Below are 22,360 nucleotides of genomic sequence, written 5' to 3'. Positions count from 1 at the left end.
AAACCTAGTGCCACGGTGGAAAAGATAATGAATGTATGAGATGGTATAATAAATTCTTCCACAAAAGAATTATATACAAGAGGGTGTGCATGAGATATCCAGATTTTTAGAAATATGTTGAGGGCACTATTTTGGACCAGGTCAAAAAGAAGATTGTTTGTGCATGGACCGATCAGGTTAGGCAATTCGGCAATACAACAACTAACAAACTTGAATCTGTACATGCTAGACTGAAGAATTGGTTGGGAAATAATAAAAGTTATTTTTGTCGAGATTGGGACGTTGTGAACCAAATGCTCTGAAACCAACATAATGAGATATAAACATCTTTTGATAGAAGTATTATTGTGTTAGAACACCGATTCAAAGACAATATCCTTTATTCACAATTGGTTGACAACGTATCTCAGACAACATTAAATTTTATTTTTCACGAAACCAAGTGAGCAAATAAAATAGGTTTAGATAGCTGAAAGTGTGGATGTACGCTTAGGAAAATGTACGGTCTTCCATGTGCTTGTTTAATTTCAAAGAAGACGAAGCTTGAAAAACTAATAAGTATGGATGAAGTTTTCACTCACTAGAAAAGACTCCGTTTTGATGATGATGGTGTGATGAAGGATGAAAAATCAAACATATCTATCATGATCAAGTGGTAAGTGATCCAAGAGAGATTCATGAAAGATGATGACATCATGAAATTGCATATCAAAGAGCAACTGAGGAAGATTGCCTATCCAGAAACAACAAATTTGAAATCATCGTCGAAACTAGTTAAAACAAAAGATGCACCTAAAAAGGTCAAATTGACACAAAGTGAGAACTTCACGAGACAATCTCCTTCATACTTTGAACATGTTGACTCAAATTTTCCAGAATCTCCGACTCCAAAATCCCCAAAAAATGTTTTTAAGTGTGCTTGCATTAGCAAACCATCTCCTCCACCACAATTACCAAAAATCATCCACATTGAAAATATGTCACTTTTTATGCACAAATACATTGAGTGAAATGTAGATGTTGAAGGTGACGACAACAATGGTTTTTTGAGCTATTTTAGATTTGTTGGGTAAATGAGAGGAGGAGGGATGGCGGTGTATAGTGAATCATACACAAAGTTATACCATAAAAAAGAAAATTACAATGCAATTCTCAATGCTTTTGTTCCTTGTCTTAGTGGTACAACACTGTTTGACAAATGGACACACTTCTCAGAAATGAGTCATCTTATAGAAAATGCTTATGATAAGATGTGTATTGATCCGACAATATACAATTTTTTAAAAATATTTTTTCCATTTCGGAGTAGACCATCTCAAAATTCATCGGCATACATCACATGTATTAGGTGGCTTTCAAAAAACACAACATTTTATTCAAGTTTATTTGAAACCAGGATGTCCTATACTAAAGACATCACTGAAAGACATCACTGGAGTGAATCAATTTATTTATCGGTTTGTTTAATCTGATCATTATTATAAACAAATTTATTTATTTTTTAATAAATTTAACTGGTATATATATTGACTAGATACATTAATAGTCAAATATATATAAAAAAAAAATTAAATGTAATAATATCCGAATGGGGTAAAACTTTCTTTTTTACGACTTGGTGTTTCCTGCTTCACAAACCGTTTATTTATTTATATTTTATTCCTATAATCTCATAAATACGCACAGTCTCCTTCACTCAAATATTTTCCGTCACTTTCTCGCTTCCTACATACATATCACGTGTTGTTATTTCCTCTCCCCGGAAAACGCGGTGATTCAGTTACGCTGATTCCTTTCCGTTACATGCTCGCATTCGCGCCATTTGACTCCAACAACAAAAAAGAACGAAGTTTGTTGAAGCGCAAAATCTCAAAAAAGCGATTAATCAGTTTTAGCTTCGAGCGATAGAGTACGTTATTCCGTTCATCGGCGATTATGGAGATTACTGAGAAGATCAAAATCGGCGTCTGTGTGATGGAAAAGAAGGTGAAATGTAGCCCCGAGGCTCTATCTCTCCGTTTCTTCTTCTTCTTTACACTCTCTCTGTTTTTTCCCTTCAATTTTGCGGTATATAGCACCAAATCTTGAAGGTGTATGTGAATGCGTCAATGTTCTTGTACGATAATATAGTTATATTCAATCACTTATATTTCCTCAAATTATTATCGCGTTTATGTGTCTGTGTTGAGTTTACAAGATTGAAGCGAGCTAGATTCGGAGAAATGTGTTCATATACGACACGATTTTAATACATTCAATTACTTTCGTTTTTTATTTTTATTTTTTATTTTTTCAAATTATATTCGGCGAAATTTATTCATATATCTATGTTTACATGTGATTGATATTGCATTCGTCTGTGTGTGCGGTGGACGGTGACTGAAACTTTGTATACTGTGATTCAATGGCTCTGATTCTCAGGTTTTTATTTTGGACTGTGTTTTTTGCAGGTAGTTTCTGCGCCTATGGGGCAGATATTTGATAGGCTACAAGCGTTTGGTGAATTCGAGGCGAGTTGAATGTGTATTACTTTGCTTCTTCTAAGTTCTGTTTTGTTGATGTTGTGTTGATTTGGGAATTTGGATTTCGTTTGTTCATGAATCTACGTGAAACAATAGAATTTGGATTGTTTCATTTCTTTTCTTAATGCTCTGATTTATTTGATATAATAATTAAGAATTATTTTTAACTAATAAGATTTTTCCAAAAGAAACTAATACTGTTTTTATTGAGTAGATTAAGTTTATGAAATTTCATAAAATTTGATTTGATAACTATAGATATTTCTTCAAATTAACATATAATAAAACAAATGTCTATTATAAAATCACATAACTACCAATGTTTAATGTATCTAATCTACCATTTTGTATGTGTGATGATTAAAATAACATGGCAATATTCAATGGTTCTAGTGATACACACATACAGATTTGTTTTGTAAATGAAATATTCAATGGTCCCTTATAGTTGTGCATTTCGTTTTTTCAATGTATTTTTTCTTTATTTAATTCTTTTGATATTTTGTATTATCTATAGGTCATACATTTTGGAGACAAGGTGATCCTTGAAGACCCAATAGAGAGGTACTATAGTTGATTTCAATAGATTGAATCATTTTTTAACCCTACAGATTTTGAAGAACGACTGTGCTTAACTTGCTTTACAGCTCCATTTTAATTTTTTCTCGACTCATTTGTAAAGTTGCTGCTCAAAAGTTCTATGACTTTCATTATAAGCTGAAGGCTAAGAATGCTGTGATGTAATAACACGAATTATATTTGCACATGGTATTTTAAGTGTGAGCAGGATTATTTTATTTTAGTCAGCGCAGTTTCAGTAATCAGGTCATATACTTTGTTTTTTCAGCTGGCCTATATGTGATTGTTTGATTGCTTTCTATTCGTCTGGATATCCCCTCAAGAAGGCTGAGGCATATGCTGCTTTAAGGAAGTAAGCTTTTTACCAACTTTAGTTTATTTGCATGTCGCATATCTTTTCAGTAATCAGCCTATATAGGATAAGTTAATCAAAATATCTTTTTACCAGCTTTATAGTGTTTACAACACATAACTTGTTTTCTTAGTCTATGGAGAATACAAGAATCACTTCATATTCATTCAAATCATATATACAATAACTATCACCAAAACTTTTGGTGATACTCCAAGATTCTGGTATATTTCCTTAGCTCACAGCTTCACACCAATAGGATTATGCAATTATAAGTTGTTTGAGAAATACTTCTAGGCTCATGGTCAAATACACTCATGATGGTGAAGTGCTGATGAAACATGGCAATACATTTATGTCATCCTTAAGACAATAACCTTTTCAAAAACCTTTGTTCTCTTGTGTATTTGGTTAAGGAGAATGCTTATGTTTTTAAGAGCATCTCATTACTTTTACTTTAGATATGATTTTGGATACTCTCTTTTGCTTTGCTCATGGATATCTATAGGGAAGACAAAAGAGGGATGATGGAGTGGCTGTAACTCTGAGATAGGATATGAAATTGAAAATTGCTGCTTCTTGAGAATTATTAAAACTGATTGGTATTGGAGTTATAGACTTTGTATGTTTGGATGAGTTTGTGCAAATTTGGTTTTATATTATACTGATTTTGTTGAAATTGGATTTGCAGTAATATGACTTATGTTTGTAAACTTTCATTAAGTAAAGTTTTTAGTAGAACTTAGTATGAAATTTTCAACCCAACATAGAAACTACATTTTATTCACATTTTTAGATGTAGACTCAATATTACTTTATTTCAACCAATCATGTTAAAACCTTGGAAAAATTGTGTTTACCATCACAAACTACATATGGGAAGCTCAAACACTCTCCAAACATTTAATCTAACTTGGAAGAGTTTGAAACCTCTGCAGACTTTATTGATCTTGTTGAGAAAGGTAGAGAAGATGATTTTTTAGGGAGACTTAAGCAGTCTGCTAGTTAGCTAGAGGGATTTTCTTACATAATAATTTGGAGGGTACAATCATAAATGGATCATTCATATTTATTAGCAATGGGCGATCATAGTTATGGCTCAGTTGTAAGTGGAAAACACTTGGAGGAGAGTTCATTTTGATTTTTTTCTGTTTTATTTGATGTCTTTTAGACGATGATAAGGCTCACTTAATATATGTACCATCTAATTTCTTAAGATAATCTCTCTGCACTCAGTATATCCCTTTGTTACTTTTGTTGTGTTTTCACTTTGAATATTTGGATGCGAAGGTTTATAATCAATCTAAAAACTACTTATGCCTGTAATTCAGACCTTTCCTTATAAATGAACTGGAGCCCCAACACCTTCTTCATGACCGAAGGAATGTATATGAGGTAAGTGAGATACGTAATATTTTTTGTGCTTTAAATTCAATGTTAAAATCAGTTATGACAGAGCCTTTTTTTTTCCTTAAATATTTTTAATATGGTATGTGGTTGTAGCTGGTAAGTGATATAACCGTGGTTCACATTTTGCACAGATTTCCTTTTCTTCAGAGGTCTGGCTTTATATCCTGACCTTTATGTCGTTCTTCATTTGAGTTATAGGTCCATTTATCATGTGTTGTTTGTAGTGTGAAGCCAAACCAAGCCAGAGGAAAACTTCAATTTGAGTTTGGGTTTAGTTCAAGTGTTGGTCTTCGATTAACCACTTATTCTGTTTATAAGCTTTCTTGGTCTTGTACTATTCTGTTTGTCATTACTGTCCCATCATCCCCCCGCCTCCCTTGTTGTTCATATAAACATAGTGAAAATGATATTTCTGTTCATTAATGTTAACTGTGAATGTAAGAAGAATTACTCAAAATACTCTATGCTAATTATTTTAAATATTTATTTTATTGTCATATTCAATTTTTGGCTTCAAGCATCTCGAACGGTTTGGAATCCCTGTTCCAAGATATGCCCTTGTAATTAGGGAAGTCCCATACCAAGAACTTGATTACTTTATTGAGGAAGAAGATTTTGTTGAAGTGCATGGCATGCGTTTTTGGAAGCCATTTGTGGAGAAGCCTGTTGATGGTAAGCTTATTTCTTGCTGAAACTCTTTCAAAAATATTCTTGTAATCATAATCCTTTCGCCTTTCTTTTCTTCTATGGAGCACATATGTCAACACAAGATATGGAGAGTGGAAACGAAAAATATGCAGAAAATAAAACATAAATATTACTACAAAGCCAATATGGACACCAATTCGATATTCCAATTTAAGATAGCATTGACACGCAATAGCTAGAATTGAGTGTGATGTAAATACTTATTCATCATTGTGTCGTCTAAATGCAAGACCTATAAAAGGATAACATAGTTTGCATCTTTTAGTCACAAATTCCAACTCTGTTCTAATTGATTATTACATCTGGACCTTTTACATGGCTTTCAATAAGGGAAGTCAACTACATGACTGCATATCATTGCTGAATGTATCATTGAAATAAAGATAACTATGATTTTCCGTCACTGGGGGGTGCGTATAAAACCCAAGTTTTTTTGTGATATTAGATAAATGAAACATTAGAACTTGTACATTCTATGTGTTTTGGCATAACTTATTGACATTTAGTTATGAAGTGCTTCAATGAATTTTGTTACTGCAGAATAAAGTCAATTAACATTGTTTCTTTTTTGAATTAAAGTTATATTCTCCAAGATGCCCTTATCATGCAAGTATTTGGATTTGACATGCATACCCAATGATTGGAAATATATTTTCTTGGACATTGTAGTAACTGTTTTTTTGTTGTTGTGCCTTTTTGAAGCTGATAACCACAGTATAATGATATATTATCCCAGCTCAGCAGGTGGAGGTATGAAGGAACTATTTAGGAAGGTGAGCTGTAGGCTGAAAACTCACTCTCCACAAGTAGTATGTTCTAGAAGACATCCTTTTCCAACAGATTTGTTGAAAAGGTTGTGACTAGGCTGTTTTGGCTACCTTCATATTTAATAAACAGAAGGGCTGATTTTTATTAGCTTTAATCAATGTAAGGAGAATCAACTTATTATAATTTTAAGTGGATGTGTTAACTTGGTCAGAATATTTTTCTTCTTTCTCTAGTGATTGTATTGCAATAAAATCTTTAAAAAGCAAATAAACTTTGTTAACAAATCAGAACATTTATAGGCCTTCTCTTTTCATAATAACATGAGCTTTGAGATAGTTTATTGTTCAACTTGCCTTTTGATCTGGTTTCCATTATTTCAATTGAGTCATATGACTGAAATATAATTAATGGAAGTGGTCTCAGTTTTGGTGTTACATCATCGTAGGTTGGTAATAGGTCCAGTGAGTTCCATTCAGAGGTTCGAAGAGTGAGGCGTGAAGGCTCCTATATTTATGAGGAATTTATGCCAACTGGAGGGACAGATGTTAAGGTTTTGGGTTTTTAAATTTATATTATTTTATGCTCTTTTTTAATTTATTTTGCTGCCAAGTGTATTTCAAATGTTTCTGACATGTTTCTGAATACCTTCAACCTTATTAGAATGGTCTTTCTGATGTTTGACAAATGACTGTAGGTGTATACAGTCGGTCCTGAATATGCTCATGCTGAAGCAAGGAAGTCTCCTGTCGTTGATGGTGTTGTTATGAGAAATCCTAATGGGAAGGAAGTAAGTAGTATTTGAAACATCTAATGGTTGTCTTAGTTACAGATTTTAAGTGGAACACCGCCGTCGGCGTCGAAACAACCCTTTCCTGGCACATTTTCTTTCTCCTCTACAAGGATCAATTCTCAGTTGGTTCTGTTGTGACCTCTTATTAGCTTTTGTCAGCCGGTCACTTATACCATGCTCTGTGCATTGATTGCATTCATGTCTCTTCATCCCGTGCTTCTCTTTCCTTTAGGCGTGTTTTCTCTGCATGCACTTGTGGTTCAACCTGTCTCGCCTTATCCTGAGTCCCATTGCTGAAAAATTACCACAGCCACATTCAGAGTCGTCCAAAAAGCCTAACCGTGATTCCTATAGTCATCTCCATGCATTGACTGCATCCACATCCTTTCATCTCGTGCTTCTCTTTCCTTTAGGGGTGTTTCCTCTGCATGCAATTGTGGTTCAACTGGTCACGCCTTATCCTGTATGATCATTGCTTAAATGTCACCACGGCCACATTCAGAATCGTCCGACAAGCCTTTTTCTCTATAATACATCCTTGCATTGTAACAAGCTTAAACCTTAGTATGTTTTAGCTTGAGGGAGAGTATTTGAATCAATAAATCAAATTCATATATTAATTATTAGGATTAGAATCACGGATTAGAATTTGAATTAGTTAATCATATCAACTAGTATTTGTTGTGTATGTTTTAAATTTTAAATTAAAAAAAAGCATATTTGTAATCTCATTTGGCAGGTTAGGTATCCAGTGTTACTGACTCCAGCTGAGAAAGAAATGGCGAGAAAGGTTTGCATTGCATTCAGGCAAGCGGTATGCTGTTTTGAAAAATGAATTTTGTTTTATTTAATTGGAAAGTGTAGGTCCTCATTATGTTCTTCCAACGGAATCCTAGTGAAAATTTAGCATTCTACTTTTTTACTTTATAAAAATTTCAAGTCTTGGACTATGGTCCTTGAGTTAAATATTATGGTAGGTAAAATGTAGGTGGATTATATAAGTTTCCACATTAATTTATCGATTTATGGCTATTACATGTGATACTATTTTGACAATAAGGCTTGAAATGGCTTCTTCTTCATGTAAATAAAAAAAATGTAACTTATCTGTTCTTCTTGATGTCCTGCCATAATTTTTCTTGTTTCTTGCAGGTTTGTGGGTTTGATCTCTTGAGAAGTGAGGGACGCTCATATGTTTGTGATGTGAATGGATGGAGCTTTGTTAAAAACTCACACAAGTAACTCTCTGAATTAGATTTTTTGGCAGTTTGTTTTTTATTTTGGCAGCATGGTTCAAAATATGTTATTACTTATTTTCTTTTTGTTAGTCAGAATATCTCTCCCATGGGAATTATTTGAGCGGTGGATTGTATTGGGTCTTCTCTCCTTAAACTATTTTGGAAAAAAAGCTTTTGATACTTAAGAATGATAAGACGAGTGAATGATAAGCAGGCTTTTCAGAATTATCCAAGTTCTCTCTTTTTCTGTCTCATTCTCCAATTCTCAATACACTTAAAGGAAAATTTTGCTGCAAAATATATATCTTTTTAATATATATTCCCTCCATTCTCTTTTATAACCAAATTTTTACTTTTAGGTTCATTGATTAAATAATGTATTTAGACTATATATAAACTAGATACATCAATTATCCAATAAATCTAAAAGTCAAAATTTGCTAATAAAAGAGAATGGAGGGAGTATTCTTTATGATACCTAGTTTGTTTACCAACATTTCATTTGCTGAAACTCACATTATTTTCTCATGTTGCTAATAAAGGTATTATGATGATTCTGCCTGTGTGCTGCGGAAGATGTTGCTAGATGTAAAAGCTCCTCATCTTTCTTCAGCGATTCCACCTACTCTACCATGGAAAGTAAATGAGTTAGTGCCACCTTCTGAGCCACTAACTCGTCAGGGTAGTGGTATTATTGGAGAGTTTGGACAATCTGAGGAACTGCGATCTGTAATTGCTGTAATTCGACAGTATGTTCTATTTTCTTTTTTTTATTCAATTGATTAAATGTGATATTGTTTCTTATATACTCTTTTCTTTTGGCAGTGGTGATAGAACTCCTAAACAGAAGGTGAAGTTAAAGGTTACTGAGGAAAAGCTACTGAACTTAATAATGAAATATAATGGTGGCCGACCAAGATGTGAGGTAGCTCTGTTTTGTAGTATTTCATTACATTTTATTAAATTGTATATGAACTACAGATTTCTTAACCCTCTGTGGATGACCTAATGTTCTTCTGTAACAGACAAAACTTAAAACTGCTGTTCAGCTGCAAGATCTGTTAGATGCCACACGAACGTTGGTTCCTCGCACCAGGTGTTTTACCCGAATAGGCTTCAATATTGATCATGTTAGCATTATATGCAACTCACTTTCAACTTCAGACCCATGATTAAGGGTGTTCGCGGTGCGGTTTGAGTGATTTTGACGCTAAAAGTCATCCGAACCGCAAAATAAAAAAGTGTGCGGTTCGGTTGGATTTTAGAAATAAAATCAACCCAACCCAAACCAAATCAATACTGTTTGTGTTGGTTCGGTTTTTCACAATATTTTTATTGAGGCATACATACACATATAGAGAACGACATAACTTTATGTTTAGTCATTCATACCTTACCAAATAACATTAAAGCTCATCATATTTGGACAACAACTTCCCATTCAACATACAAAAATATGATTAGAATAAAATGAAATAAAAAACATAAGATAGTAACATAAAACAATAACAAAAACATTATAATGAAAAAGAAAAAGAAACACAGGAGAGAGAAGAGATTATAGAAGATGAAAAAGAAAGAAGATAAGAGATGCGAGGTTATAGAAGAAATGTGCGATAAAAATGTAATTGGAAGTGACAAAAGTAACATAAAATTGAGAAGATGAAAAAGAAAGAACATAAGCGACGAGAGATTATAGTAGAAGAGGCGAGATATACATGGCAAAGAAGATGAGAAGAATGTGCGATACTACTACGAGAGATTTGAGAAGGCTAAAACTGAAACCCTAAGTGTGAGTAAGAGAAAATTGTTCGTAATCGTAAGGCTAAGACATAATAAGTTTGAGTTTTTGGTTGGATGTAGGATAAGTGAGGTTTTGGTGTAACGTAATGCGGTTTGGTTCGGTTTGTAAAATACAAACCGTAAACCGAACTAAACCGCAGTTTTGTTAAAAGATGGTCCAAACGCATCCGAACCAAATGCGGTTTTTTGCAGTTCCGATTTGGTTTGGTTTGGTTTGCAGTTTTCTATTGGGCCAGTTCAGTTCTGAACACCCCTATCCAAGATTAATCAAATTTCATATTTTGTTAATGATCTGCTACATTTTCAAAAAATATATCTTGAGATTTCCCTTTCATTAAACAAAAACTTGGTCTGTTTATCTTTCTATTTTCACATGAATGCCTTTATTCACACTTTTAATTAGTGTGTGTGATTGTGTTGACGAGACAAGGAGGGATGGAAAGTAGAATCTACCTTTTCCCCCATGAAAGAACAATGACGTTGTAGAAGAGAAATATAAAGGAAGACAAGATATTTCCTTAAAAGAGGATAAAAAGTGGAAAATATCATAGACAATGTATTACCTTTTTTGCAATGTTTGGGTTTAAATGTATCCTCTTCTGCTTACAAGTAATACTTGCGGCCAGTTTTTTAGTCAATACAATGTATGCTAAACTGGAGTTTTGAATGGATTATGTTTGTGTTTATTTAGACCGGATCTAGAAAGTGATAATGAAGCTGAAGATGTTGAGCATGCTGAAAAGCTTCGTCAAGTCAAAGCAGTTCTTGAAGAGGTTATTTATTCTCTTGACAATATTTCTTCTGTGACACCATGAGTATGTTTTGTTGTATGAAACCGCTAGTAACTAAAATTTGAAACTAGATTTCTGTGGATCGTAGCCTATTTTCCGTCCAACTTCTCTGCATCAACTTATACGTCCCTTTACTTGGATTTATTTTTAGATGTCACAAGATAAATTTTAATTCTAAATTACCTGTCAGATACAGCTCTACTCTAAATTTTTTATGATCTATCCATCTTGGAAATTGGAATTCTGAAAGCATAAACTTTGGTGCAAATGAATAATTGTTTTCTTAATAGTATTTGTTATGTCTTATGAGTGAAAGTGATGTCTTCTTGTGCGGGATAAGGAAAACTGAAGAGAAATGTTTCTCCATGGGTTGTCTTTGTCAATCATGAAAAATGAAATTAATGATGTTTCTCTTTTAAGCATAATAAAAGATTAGTTTGTTAGTTGTGACATGCCATACCAAATATACTCTTGCGAATTCTTTTAAACCTGAATAATTGCAGTCTTGATTTATTTTTTTTTTAATCGATAAGTCTTACTTTTTGAGTTGTTTTATTTGTTTGCCTTTTCTGTTCATTATCAGGGAGGACATTTCTCTGGCATATATAGGAAGGTTCAATTAAAGCCTCTAAAGTGGGTCAAAGTGACAAAAAGCAGTGGTGAAGTTGAAGAACAACCAGTTGAAGCTCTTATGGTTCTTAAATATGGTGGTGTTCTTACACATGCTGGGAGAAAGCAGGTTCATAATGAGTCAATTAAAAGAAAAATATTTTCTACTCCATTTGAGACTTGAATTGATTGTACTGTCATTATGGTGGATAATAAGTAGTAAGTTTTCATTTCTAATTTTTCCCAGTCACGTTAATTACTTTTTCGCTTTTTTAGGCCGAAGAACTGGGAAGATATTTCAGAAATAAAATATATCCAGGTAAATCCCAAATAGCTCTTCAAGTAAATATAGATTTGGTTATTTTATGATTTCTTTAATAATTCAACTTTCAATGTTATATTTAATATATAATTAATTAATATCTAAAGTGTCTACTCTTAATTGGTAGTTTTCTCCTTTCTTAGTCTACTCTATAATTTACTTATGTTTCCTATTATACACATCTTTACATTTGTAAAATACTAGGTAAGGAGATGCGCCTGTGTATTCAAAGAAGTCTCTCATAATCCTACTGTTCTATATTATCCAAGCAAGGTGGGGTTGTGCGGTGTGTGAATGCATACTTGATGCCAATACAATAATGTTACAATGCAAAAATTGAGGGTATCGGTAATTGTGTTCTAGTCCATGTAATATTTGTTACAGTGACTAACAGGATATTGCATTATTAATTCATGAACATCTACTTGACAGTGGCCGCACCATGTATAACAAAGACAAATCTGCGTGATTAAATATTTCAGGAGAAGGTACAGGGCTTCTTCGCCTCCATAGTACATACCGCCATGATCTTAAGATTTATAGCTCTGATGAGGGTCGTGTGCAGGTATTCTCTGAGTAGCACTCATCTCTCCTCCAAATGAAAAGAAGGCTATAAGCGGTTTTAATTAGTATTTGTTATTTATTTCTTCTGTTTGATTTATGGACAATGTTGTTAACAAGCCTAGTTTGCCTTTTGGCATCATATGTTAATCATTTTTTCATAATCTGTATTTACAGATGTCTGCAGCTGGTTTTGCCAAAGGTCTTCTTGACCTAGAAGGGCAGCTTACACCAATCCTGGTTTGTGTTTTTCCTCTGAAGAAAATAGTTGATCCTTTTTTTTTTGGTCAGTGTGTTTGACTGATTTGGTTATCTTTTTTTAAAGGTTTCCCTTGTTAGCAAAGACTCCTCCATGTTGGATGGGCTTGAAAATGCAAGTACTGAAATGGAACAAGCCAAGGTTTTCAATCTCTCCGGTTTTACAGGCTTCTAGATTATAGGCATTTCAACGATTTTGAAAATGGATTATGGCTTGATTTGTTGCTCTGCATTTAAAAGATGGATAGATACTTGAAACCTTTTTCTTATCTATTAATCTATTATTTGACTACTTTATTGAATCCTAAGACCAACAAAATTGATCAGCTAATTTAAACATAAGTTTATATTAATCTTTATATGGTCCAAAGAAGGTAGATACTACTAGCTGGCTAGGCGAGAGTCAAAGTGGCATACTGGAAAATTGTCAACAATTTTGTACATGTTGATATAGTTCATTCATAAAACATTTTTCCAGTATGCCTTGTTGAACATAATACCAGATTTTGCAATTTTACCCAAAAAATTATATGATTCGTTGCTTAACATGAAAATAACTTTATATCAATTATTTTTGACATATATTTGATTGGACGAAATAATATATATAAATAATGTTGAGTTGAGAATAAAATAAAAACACTTAAAGGGATAAATCCAGAAAGTAATCAAAGTACTGAGAAAAAAGGAAAAAATTTCAATTATACAGGGCTACATGGCACACATTGTGAATGATCTTTCATTCGTCAAATATTTCTGAGGGAATGTTTGATGATAAACTTTAACACTATAATACTACACTACAAGTCTACACTTCTCTAAAGATGACAAAGTATAAAAGAAATAAAAAAAATAATAAAAAATAAGCAAAGCTTTGGAAAGGTATGTATTTAATTCTGTATACAAACAAGGGTTCTTTGTCTGAAGCAATTTACTGGTAAAGACATAAAGTAATTAAAGGGGCCAATTTGCTGGCCAAAACTGACCAGTCCAAATTACTTACAATTGGTGTGTTCTGCTCATACAATTTGTGATCATATTTTTGATAAGATTTAAGTATCAATGGAACACTGATACCTTTTATTTTACTTATTGTTCATAATGTATATTTTTAGGCGCGATTGAATGAAATCATTACCTCTAGTGCAAACACAGTTGATAGCAATGGATCACAAGAATCTCGTTGGATGGTTGATGGGGATGGAATTCCACCCAATGCATCAGAATTACTTCCTGAGTTGGTAAGTCTGTAAGTCTTGCTTAGTCTTAGTTCCTTAAACTTCTCTCACTGTAATTTGGATGGAAGGCTAATGCACATTCTGTATTAGGGAAGTTTTCTGGTTCTCTGATTTTAGACTAGAATTTTCATGTTTTTGCTTTTCAAAACTTGTTTATGCATTTAATGCTTTAAACCTGTGTTGTTAATCAGCGGTTATAGTGGCCAACATATTACGTAGTATAGCATAACATAATTTGAATAAACCACTATTTTCTGCGATTTAGGATTGACAACATTACATTAAACACGACTATTTAATAGTTTTTGTGTGGTTGGTTTTTGAGTCTGTATAAATCAAGATATTTCTTGATTGTGGCACATAGAAAAGTTTAAACTCTCGCTAGTTATAGTTTGATGTTAGTACTAAATTATTGATGTTAACTCAATTTAGATCTGAAATGTCAGACTTTGATCCAATTCAACAATACAACAATGTTTATTTTTTTAGTATATGAGAATAACTTGACTGATGTATGATCCTATGAGAAGTCATAAATGATTTAAAGGGTGAAGAACCGTTTTCCTTTACATTTTTTTTCCAAAGTAATTCTTTATCTCTAACTAAAGGGCTTGAAACACACAACTCTAATGACAAATAAAAAATAACTGCATACAATTTCAGAAGTCATCATTGAAAGCGACATTTAGGGACGACAAAGAACATGGTTTGGGCAAGATACTATAGTATCCCGTCCCCATGCCCCCAGTTTAAAAAAAAAACACCAGTGTCCGAGCCCATACCCGCGTAGGCACCAAAGTTTGTACCCGTAGTCTATGGGCACCTAATTACCCATAGTCGTACCCGTTAACTTCATTCCTAGTAAAAATAAATCAATTAATTATAATGTATCATATTATTTTAATTTTTTAACAACATTAAATATTTTTTGAAGACTATTGTTAAATTTTGAAATAAACGAACACTTGTATTAAAATGCGTAATAATGTAAGTGATATATTTTTTAAAACTGATAGACATATATTTTTATATAATAATATAAATTAAAATTGTATAAATATATATTGTGCGGATATGGGGCGGGTGGATACTAAGGTACCCGTACCCGCACTCATACTCGCTTATTTATGTAGGAAATATCCATGCTCATACCCGTACTCATTTTGCGGGTTTTTACCATACTCGTTGTGTGTATTTTTGGCGGGTACCCGGTGAGTACGTGTCGAATTGCCATTCCTAACGAAATTGTACCTCAATCCTAAAAGAAGGGAACAAGACTAGTAGGACCTAAACATCTAAATTGGCAATATCAAAGGAATAAATAGCTCTATTGTTAACTCTAATAGGGGAAAATATACTAACACTTTTACCAAGATGACATAAGGACATCAGATGTGAAAAATGATAAACCGGCAGCTGTAACTTGTACATAGATTACACAAACTTATGCATAACTTATGTATAACTTATAAACCAGAAGCTTTAACCTATGCATAACTTATCCAACAAATGTGATAAGGAGACACTGAAATAGTACATATGTTAGATGAAGGAGGTTGAAGGCAATAGAGAGCTCATGATTCAAATCTTGTTCGAATTGTTTTTCTAGTACTCTTCACTTTGAATTACAAAATAGTCAGAATTAACTGATGGAATGACCGAGAGGAAGAGGGAGAGTAATTTGACTAAATGAAATGAAATTAAACGGACAACCATGTTCAAATAAGATAAAATATCAGTAGCATATGCCTTAGATATATTGACCGGGTATTGTTGAGTTCGTATCACTAATGCAATTCACAGGGCCCCCGCCTGAACTTCATTTAGTGTCTTTGCAAGTTTAATTATCATATTTCCTTATAGTTTGAACATAAATAGGGTTGGTTTTGTCTTTAGAGAGACATGAGAGTCTTCTCAGGATAGACAATCTTTTTTTAGCAAAGTAAACAGACCATGTTGACCACTAGTTCAAGGAAATAATTTGCTATGTGTCCTATGAATCCAGGATAGTGTTTTCTCCATCAGTTATCCCTTCCAAATTTCTTGTTCTTCATTCTAGGTTTTCAATATTAACAAAAGGCTAGATTGTTCTTGTTTAAATGCAGGTAAAGCTAGCCTAGCAAAATAGCTAATTGGTAGTCTTTTATTTATTTCTCAATTTTGCCTTTACCCAGGTAAAGCTAACTAAGAAGGTCACTGAACAAGTTAGATTACTTGCACAAGATGAAGATGAGCAGCTTACAGAAAGAAGCTTATATGATATCATTCCTCCTTATGACCAAGCAAAAGCCCTTGGCAAGACAAATATTGATATTGACCGTATAGCTGCTGGATTACCTTGTGGTAGTGAGGGTTTTCTCTTGATGTATGCCCGCTGGATAAAGCTTGAAAGGGACTTGTATAATGAACGCAAGGAGTAAGCATTTTTATTGTTTGGTTTAATCTTGTCAATCTTATTTTATTTATTTTTGTTTCTGATATTAGATATTAACACTATTTGATTGGAATGCCATTAATATGAAAGAAAGGTTTGTTACATGCATGACCAAAATCAGATCCAAACTTTTAGAAACAATTTGAGAACTTAAAACTCGTTACATACTGGTAAGTTATAATATGTCATTCATTATTTTCTTATTCATAGTTGATGACATGAAGTTATTCTTAAGTCTTATAGACATGCATCTACTATTAAATTTTCCCAGCTAAAATATATAGTTTTTCTTTTCAGTTGTGTCGGCTATCTTTGTAGCATGCTAAACAACTGATAAAATGCTTTTAATAAGAATTTATTAAATTTCTGTTATTTAACTAAACATTAATAAATGTGTGTAATTTCAATTTTCAAACCACATTTTCACTTTACAATTTAATGAACTCATGAATTCCCTTGCCCTGTGCCTTATAAGTTATATATTTGTATGTGTAATGGATTAGCAGACTCACTGACATTGTGTTTCTTGCACAGACGCTTTGATATCACCCAAATTCCTGATGTTTATGATTCATGCAAGTAAGTTTCCTAAATTAACTTGTGCTTTAATGTTAATTTAGTAGTTCTAGCCAACTCTACAGTATTATGAATCATTGCAACTTTGCAAATGCAATATTCGATGTCACTACTCACTATAATACCACGTCTTTCCTTTTTTATAAGCCCCTCTATGAATTTTCAACTGCATTAGTTATTCCTTTACTAACATATCCATAATTAATTTACATCTTTGTTTACAATTTATAATAAATACTCCAATATAAATATGAATTAATTGACAGGATATTGGATTTGGGCCTTGGTCCATTAACTTACATCTTTGTTTACAATTTATAATAAATACTCCGATATAAATATGAATTAATTGACAGGATATTGGATTTGGGCCTTAGTCCAATAGAAAGGCTGGATAGAGAACTGGTTACAACTGCTTATGTTAGAAGGGAAGGGTAGTTATATAAGAACACGGATATCAAGGGAGAATACATTGGGGTTGTTCTCTGTTAGAAACCTTTTGGGTTGGGAAAAGTGAGAATCATCTATCCTTTGAGGAGCATTTGCTCTGGGAGTATAAGGATCATTTTCTTTAATAGTTACTAATTCAATAAATAATACATTTTCTATTCATCTTAATTTTGGGTTCCTATCACTAAGGCCCAAATCCAGTATCCCATCACTAATTCTTCGTCTTGAAAGTTACAGTAACTCTGTAAAAACAATACCAATTGTCAACAAACTTAATATCACAACCAACTATTTAATTCCCGTGATTTATCTAAGAGGGTGTTATAGTTAGGGACGGATGTAGTAATAGCAACCTAGTCTTGTAATAAAAGACATCTAAAATTTAAGTAGGCAACGATCTTTGAATGTGAAACTAACTCATTGTTAGTTGAGAAAAATTTACTCGTCGAGTTATTGTCAACTGAAACGCCATAAACTCTTGTCTTTTGTGTTTTATGCGCCTGATCATTGTATCAGATATGTGAAAAAGATAAACTAATCTTCATTTCTATGAGTTTGAAGAAAATATTGGAAGTTTTATTTAAGCTCTGTTGTTATTGTTTTTTTGTGTGGATAGTTAATATTGACTTACTTTTCGCAGGTATGATCTCTTGCATAATGCACATCTTAATCTTGAAGGTCTCGATGAGCTTTTCAAAGTGGCTCAGGTACATAAAAGCATGTTAGGGAAAATGTTTCTCAACTCAACATAATTGAAAGCAAAAAATATTCAACAATCAGTAAGACACATCCAATGATTGAGGAATCACCCATTACAATAAACTATTAATTGAACTAATATAAGACAAATATTGACAAGGCAACATTTGAAATCCCTTTGATATACATTTAAAATATACTTCTTGATTACTCCTTGATGCTGATGATGTCATGTTATTAAGCTGTGCGAATTTCATGCCGTGTAACATTTGGCGGCATTGCTCTTATTTTTAAATCATGTGAAACATTCTCATTTTGGGCTCTGAGGATCAATAAGATCGGTTTCTATTTGGAACATACAATTTTTCTCCATGTGCCTCACTCGAAATTTTTTAAAGATATCTACGTTTATAAAGGCCCGGTGATAGCATTCATCACAATAATAAACTTATCTGAAGCAAATTCTGAACAGTATGTTTGGGCTTAGTCTTTTAAGTCACAACTAAAAGTGTTGCCTGCACAGAAAAATAAACCTACCCACACTACTTTCCTTTGTATATTTATCAAATATGGCTGCTGGGATCAGTCGCGGTGCTTGCCTTTGTGATTAATCTGCCCCGCTATTTGCAGGCGCTTGCTGATGGTGTGATTCCAAATGAATATGGAATTAATCCGAAGCAGAAACTGAAAATTGGCTCAAAGGTAAACTTCTGTTGTAAGAAAACTCCCAAATGTCACTTAACTTTGCAAATCTGTAAACAGTTATTTTATATTTCCCTTCTGAAGCCTTGTTGCAATGGTTGGAGTTATTGTCTTGTGATTGAAGGTCTAGGGTTCAGGTCCAAGAATTAGCATCTTGCTAACACAGATTAGACGTTCAATAATAGATTTGTAATAGGTCTAAACCTTTCTTCGATGTATTAGTCACAATGTTTCTTGAATTACATTGAATTAATTGGCTTTGAATATTTAAATACAAACACCAAAAGCAAGCGAGAATTGTTTGCCAAGGATATATAAGCAAATAAATGTTGTCATTTACAACTTCCGGTAATTAGAGAAATGCCTAAAAAAAGGTACAACTTTTGCTTGTATGCGTGGTATACACATACCGTGTTGCCTCTCCTTGATTATAATATTAATGATTGATATGTTACCATCTTTAAAACCCAAATATAAGTAAGAAATAATCACCTTATGAAATAGGTATTCTTAAAATGCATGCTAGGTTAAGGAACTTCTATAACTTTATCTTTTTTTATATAAAATTTGGGAAGGGGAAATTATTATTAAAGGTGACACTAATGACAATTTTACAACTATTCCCTGCGGGAATTATTTGTCTTTAGTTTCACGCAAATAATCTTATATTGTATTAAAATTAAATGGATTGTTTCAACTATGTATTTGAAACTATGGCCACCTGCCTAACTTGTTTTTACTGTTTCAATTCAGATAGCTCGTCGGTTATTGGGAAAAATTCTAATTGATGTGAGAAACACTCGAGAGGAAGCAATTAGTGTCGCCGAGCTAAAGAATAACCAAGACAATTCATTATTATCCATGAAAAATGAAAATGAAGATACAGAGGGCAAGTCAAAAAGAATTCATGAGAATGAGGAAATACGAAAATGCAGCACTATGAGTGAGACTTCAATGGATCAGGAAGATGATGATGATAAAGAGACCAAATATCGTTTAGATCCAAAGTGATTATCATATCATCTTATATTTTTATTTTATTATGCTCTATTCTAATTTCTTCATTTTGCATCAGGTATGCAAATGTGAAGACACCTGATCGCCATGTGCGAACACGCCTATACTTCACATCAGTGAGTGCTGTATTTTGTTATAAAAACCTTGTGAACATATTTTATGCCCACAATCTTAATTAAATTGAATTTTATTTTAGAATTTGGGTCGGGCTTAATTCAACTATAAAAAATCTACTTGTAAGGTAAAAGTTGTCCAAGTTGTAGCACTACTCTAGTCAACGTGAGAATCTCAACACCTATTATACACAGGATTGGACATCTAGAGCAAGGAAAAACGCGGGTGGAATAACAAAGATCTTAGCCCAAAAATGAATTTAGAATAGACTCTAATACCTTCCTTGAGCTTAGATTGAGTCTAACTCAAACCTACAAAATTGGCTTGTAAGATAAACCCCTTGAGCTTTACGCGCACTACATAGCTCATATGAAGCGTGAAGTTTGCATGCAAGGACATTTGTAGGTGGCTTGATAACTGGTGGTTCAGTAATAGATTTCGGATAGGCTCTGAAAACATAATATAAATTAGTTTTGGGCTTAACTCAACCCCAAAGATATCTCTCAGCAAATATAGTGTGTATTGGGCCTTCCAACTTTTCCTTGTCCAAGCTTCAAGCCTAATGGAATCTGATGAAGGGGATGTTTTAGATATGTATAAAATCATTCTTTGGCTATCATCTAATGGCTTATGCGTAAAGGAAACTTGGTGTTAGACACCTGCATTGATGTAGTTTTACTTAAAGTTCTACTTCCTTTGTTAAATAGTGGCAATTAGTACACTGAATTTTCTGAAGATGTTTCATTCTTGTCTGTTATGAAATTCCATCATTGACATCCATACTCTGACGTTAAGTAGAATCTCAAGATTCCGTAGTATGAATTTGTTTGATTAAAGATATCTGGTTTACAAAACATTAGTAACAGAGCTTTTATGGCTAAACTGAAACTAGTAATAATGTGAAACCTCAACTGCGCACTTATACATGTCGATGCATCACAATAGATTGATTCATGAATTTTGTTGCATACATACTTTGTGTCTGTCGATTTTGTGGACAGGAATCAACTGCGCATTACATACTTTGTGTCTGTCGATTTTGTGGACAGGAATCACATATCCATTCTCTCATGAATGTCCTTCGATATTGCAATTTGGATGAATCTCTTCAAGGAGAAGAGAGTCTTGTTTCCCATCATGGTCTAGAGCGACTATGTCAAACAAAGGAGCTCGACTACATGAGCTACATTGTACTGAGGATGTTTGAGAATACAGAGGTGTGTCATTTCGGCTTCTAATTTCTTACTATATTACTAAGTGGTGGGCGTTTTATGAATGAATTAAGTTTTTGCATGTCCTTATTTGTTGTACGGGCTGTTTTGAGTCGTGTAATATGTTTTTATATAGGGCAATATTAATATATTAGTGGTTATGTAAGCTCTCAAGTTTGAATCTTGGAGCTCTTGGTTAGAACACCCTCAGCTCATCAACCAAGCTTTCCGCCTGGGACATTTATGTAATATGTAAATATCTAACTTTCTTGACTTTAAAATCACAGGTGGCTGCAGAAGATCCTAAAAGGTACCGTATAGAGCTGACCTTCAGCCGTGGTGCCGATTTATCCCCCTTGCAGGTAATAATATATAGTTAAATATATTTGGCCTAATAGCATAAAGGGTTCATTAGGCAGGATGATTATGTGCATTGTCTGGAGCTTTGTAAAATTAAAGCCTAAGCTGGTAGTCTCATACTCTCGTTGCTTACTTGTTGTGGCTTAAAACAAGTAGTGAAGATGCTAAAAACTTAGTATTTTTTACATGGCTTGTTCTCAATGGGTAATAATAATATCTGTTGTGTGATATTTTTGGCAGGAGAAAGATAGAGAGGCAACTTCACTGCATCAGGAGCATACACTACCTATTATGGGTCCAGAGAGGCTGCAAGAAGTAGGCTCATATCTCACGTTAGAAACTATGGAGAAGATGATTCGCCCGTTTGCCATGCCTGCAGAAGACTTTCCACCAGCAACACCTGCAGGATTTTCTGGCTATTTCACAAAAAGCATGCTTGAGCGTCTGGTAAACCTTTGGCCTTTCCATAAGCACTAGTGGAAAAATACTCTTTTTGATCTTTTCTGTTTCATTCTTTTTGCAATGAGGGGAACATCTTGATCAGCCAAAACGAGCTTTAGGCTCGTAAATTCTTTTGGAACAACTTACATTTTTTAACAACCAAAAAATATTGTTGAAAGTAGCCATTAATAATAAATTGTAAGATTTGAATATGTAAGAAATTTTGTATGGTCGTTTTATTTGGTGCTGTCGTGTATTGTTGCCCATTTGAATTCATTTAAATTCTTTAAACGGTCCCACTGAATATTTTGTATGGTGGTTTTATTTGGTGCTGTCGTGTATACTCCAAATTTAATCATATGTTTTTTTAATTCAATTAAAATGAAATGTCATTCTTCTCCAAATAG

At 33.3% G+C, this 22,360-nt stretch overlaps 1 protein-coding gene across 2 annotated transcripts; it reads left to right on the top strand.

The window, feature by feature from the left end:
• The first annotated feature begins 1,690 nt into the window (after positions 1-1,690).
• On the top strand, positions 1,691-22,200 carry LOC127122547 (inositol hexakisphosphate and diphosphoinositol-pentakisphosphate kinase VIP2). Of its 2 annotated transcripts, XM_051052867.1 has the most exons (30): positions 1,691-1,986; positions 2,451-2,510; positions 3,040-3,086; positions 3,370-3,453; positions 4,785-4,848; positions 5,382-5,535; positions 6,274-6,344; positions 6,785-6,889; positions 7,034-7,126; positions 7,869-7,943; positions 8,282-8,367; positions 8,910-9,116; positions 9,193-9,292; positions 9,393-9,463; positions 10,862-10,943; positions 11,545-11,700; positions 11,847-11,889; positions 12,375-12,457; positions 12,631-12,693; positions 12,779-12,853; positions 13,827-13,952; positions 16,124-16,365; positions 16,918-16,962; positions 18,050-18,116; positions 18,739-18,810; positions 19,564-19,817; positions 19,886-19,943; positions 20,991-21,158; positions 21,440-21,514; positions 21,753-22,200. In XM_051052867.1, exons 1-30 carry the CDS (start codon positions 1,936-1,938, stop codon positions 21,987-21,989), a joined length of 3,114 nt encoding a protein of 1,037 aa, XP_050908824.1. In that variant the 5' UTR covers positions 1,691-1,935; the 3' UTR covers positions 21,990-22,200. The 2 variants fall into 2 exon arrangements, with proteins under 2 accessions (XP_050908824.1, XP_050908825.1); XM_051052868.1 differs by lacking the exons at positions 1,691-1,986; positions 2,451-2,510; positions 3,040-3,086 and adding an exon at positions 3,199-3,262.
• Positions 22,201-22,360: the final 160 nt, after the last annotated feature.

The sequence above is a fragment of the Lathyrus oleraceus genome, chromosome 1 (genome assembly GCF_024323335.1).
Source record: "Lathyrus oleraceus cultivar Zhongwan6 chromosome 1, CAAS_Psat_ZW6_1.0, whole genome shotgun sequence".
Classification (NCBI taxonomy): Eukaryota; Viridiplantae; Streptophyta; class Magnoliopsida; order Fabales; family Fabaceae; genus Lathyrus; species Lathyrus oleraceus.
Note: the sequence above shows the minus strand (reverse complement) of the source record. Positions and strands in the feature narration are given on the sequence as shown.

Coding starts and splice junctions, on each gene's coding strand:
- LOC127122547 (XM_051052867.1), top strand. CDS start 1,936: ATGGAGATTACTGAGAAGATCAAAATCGGCGTCTGTGTGATGGAAAAG. Junction 16,366..16,917: donor TTGTATAATGAACGCAAGGA/GTAAGCATTTTT, acceptor TTTCTTGCACAG/ACGCTTTGATATCACCCAAA. Junction 21,159..21,439: donor GGATGTTTGAGAATACAGAG/GTGTGTCATTTC, acceptor TTAAAATCACAG/GTGGCTGCAGAAGATCCTAA.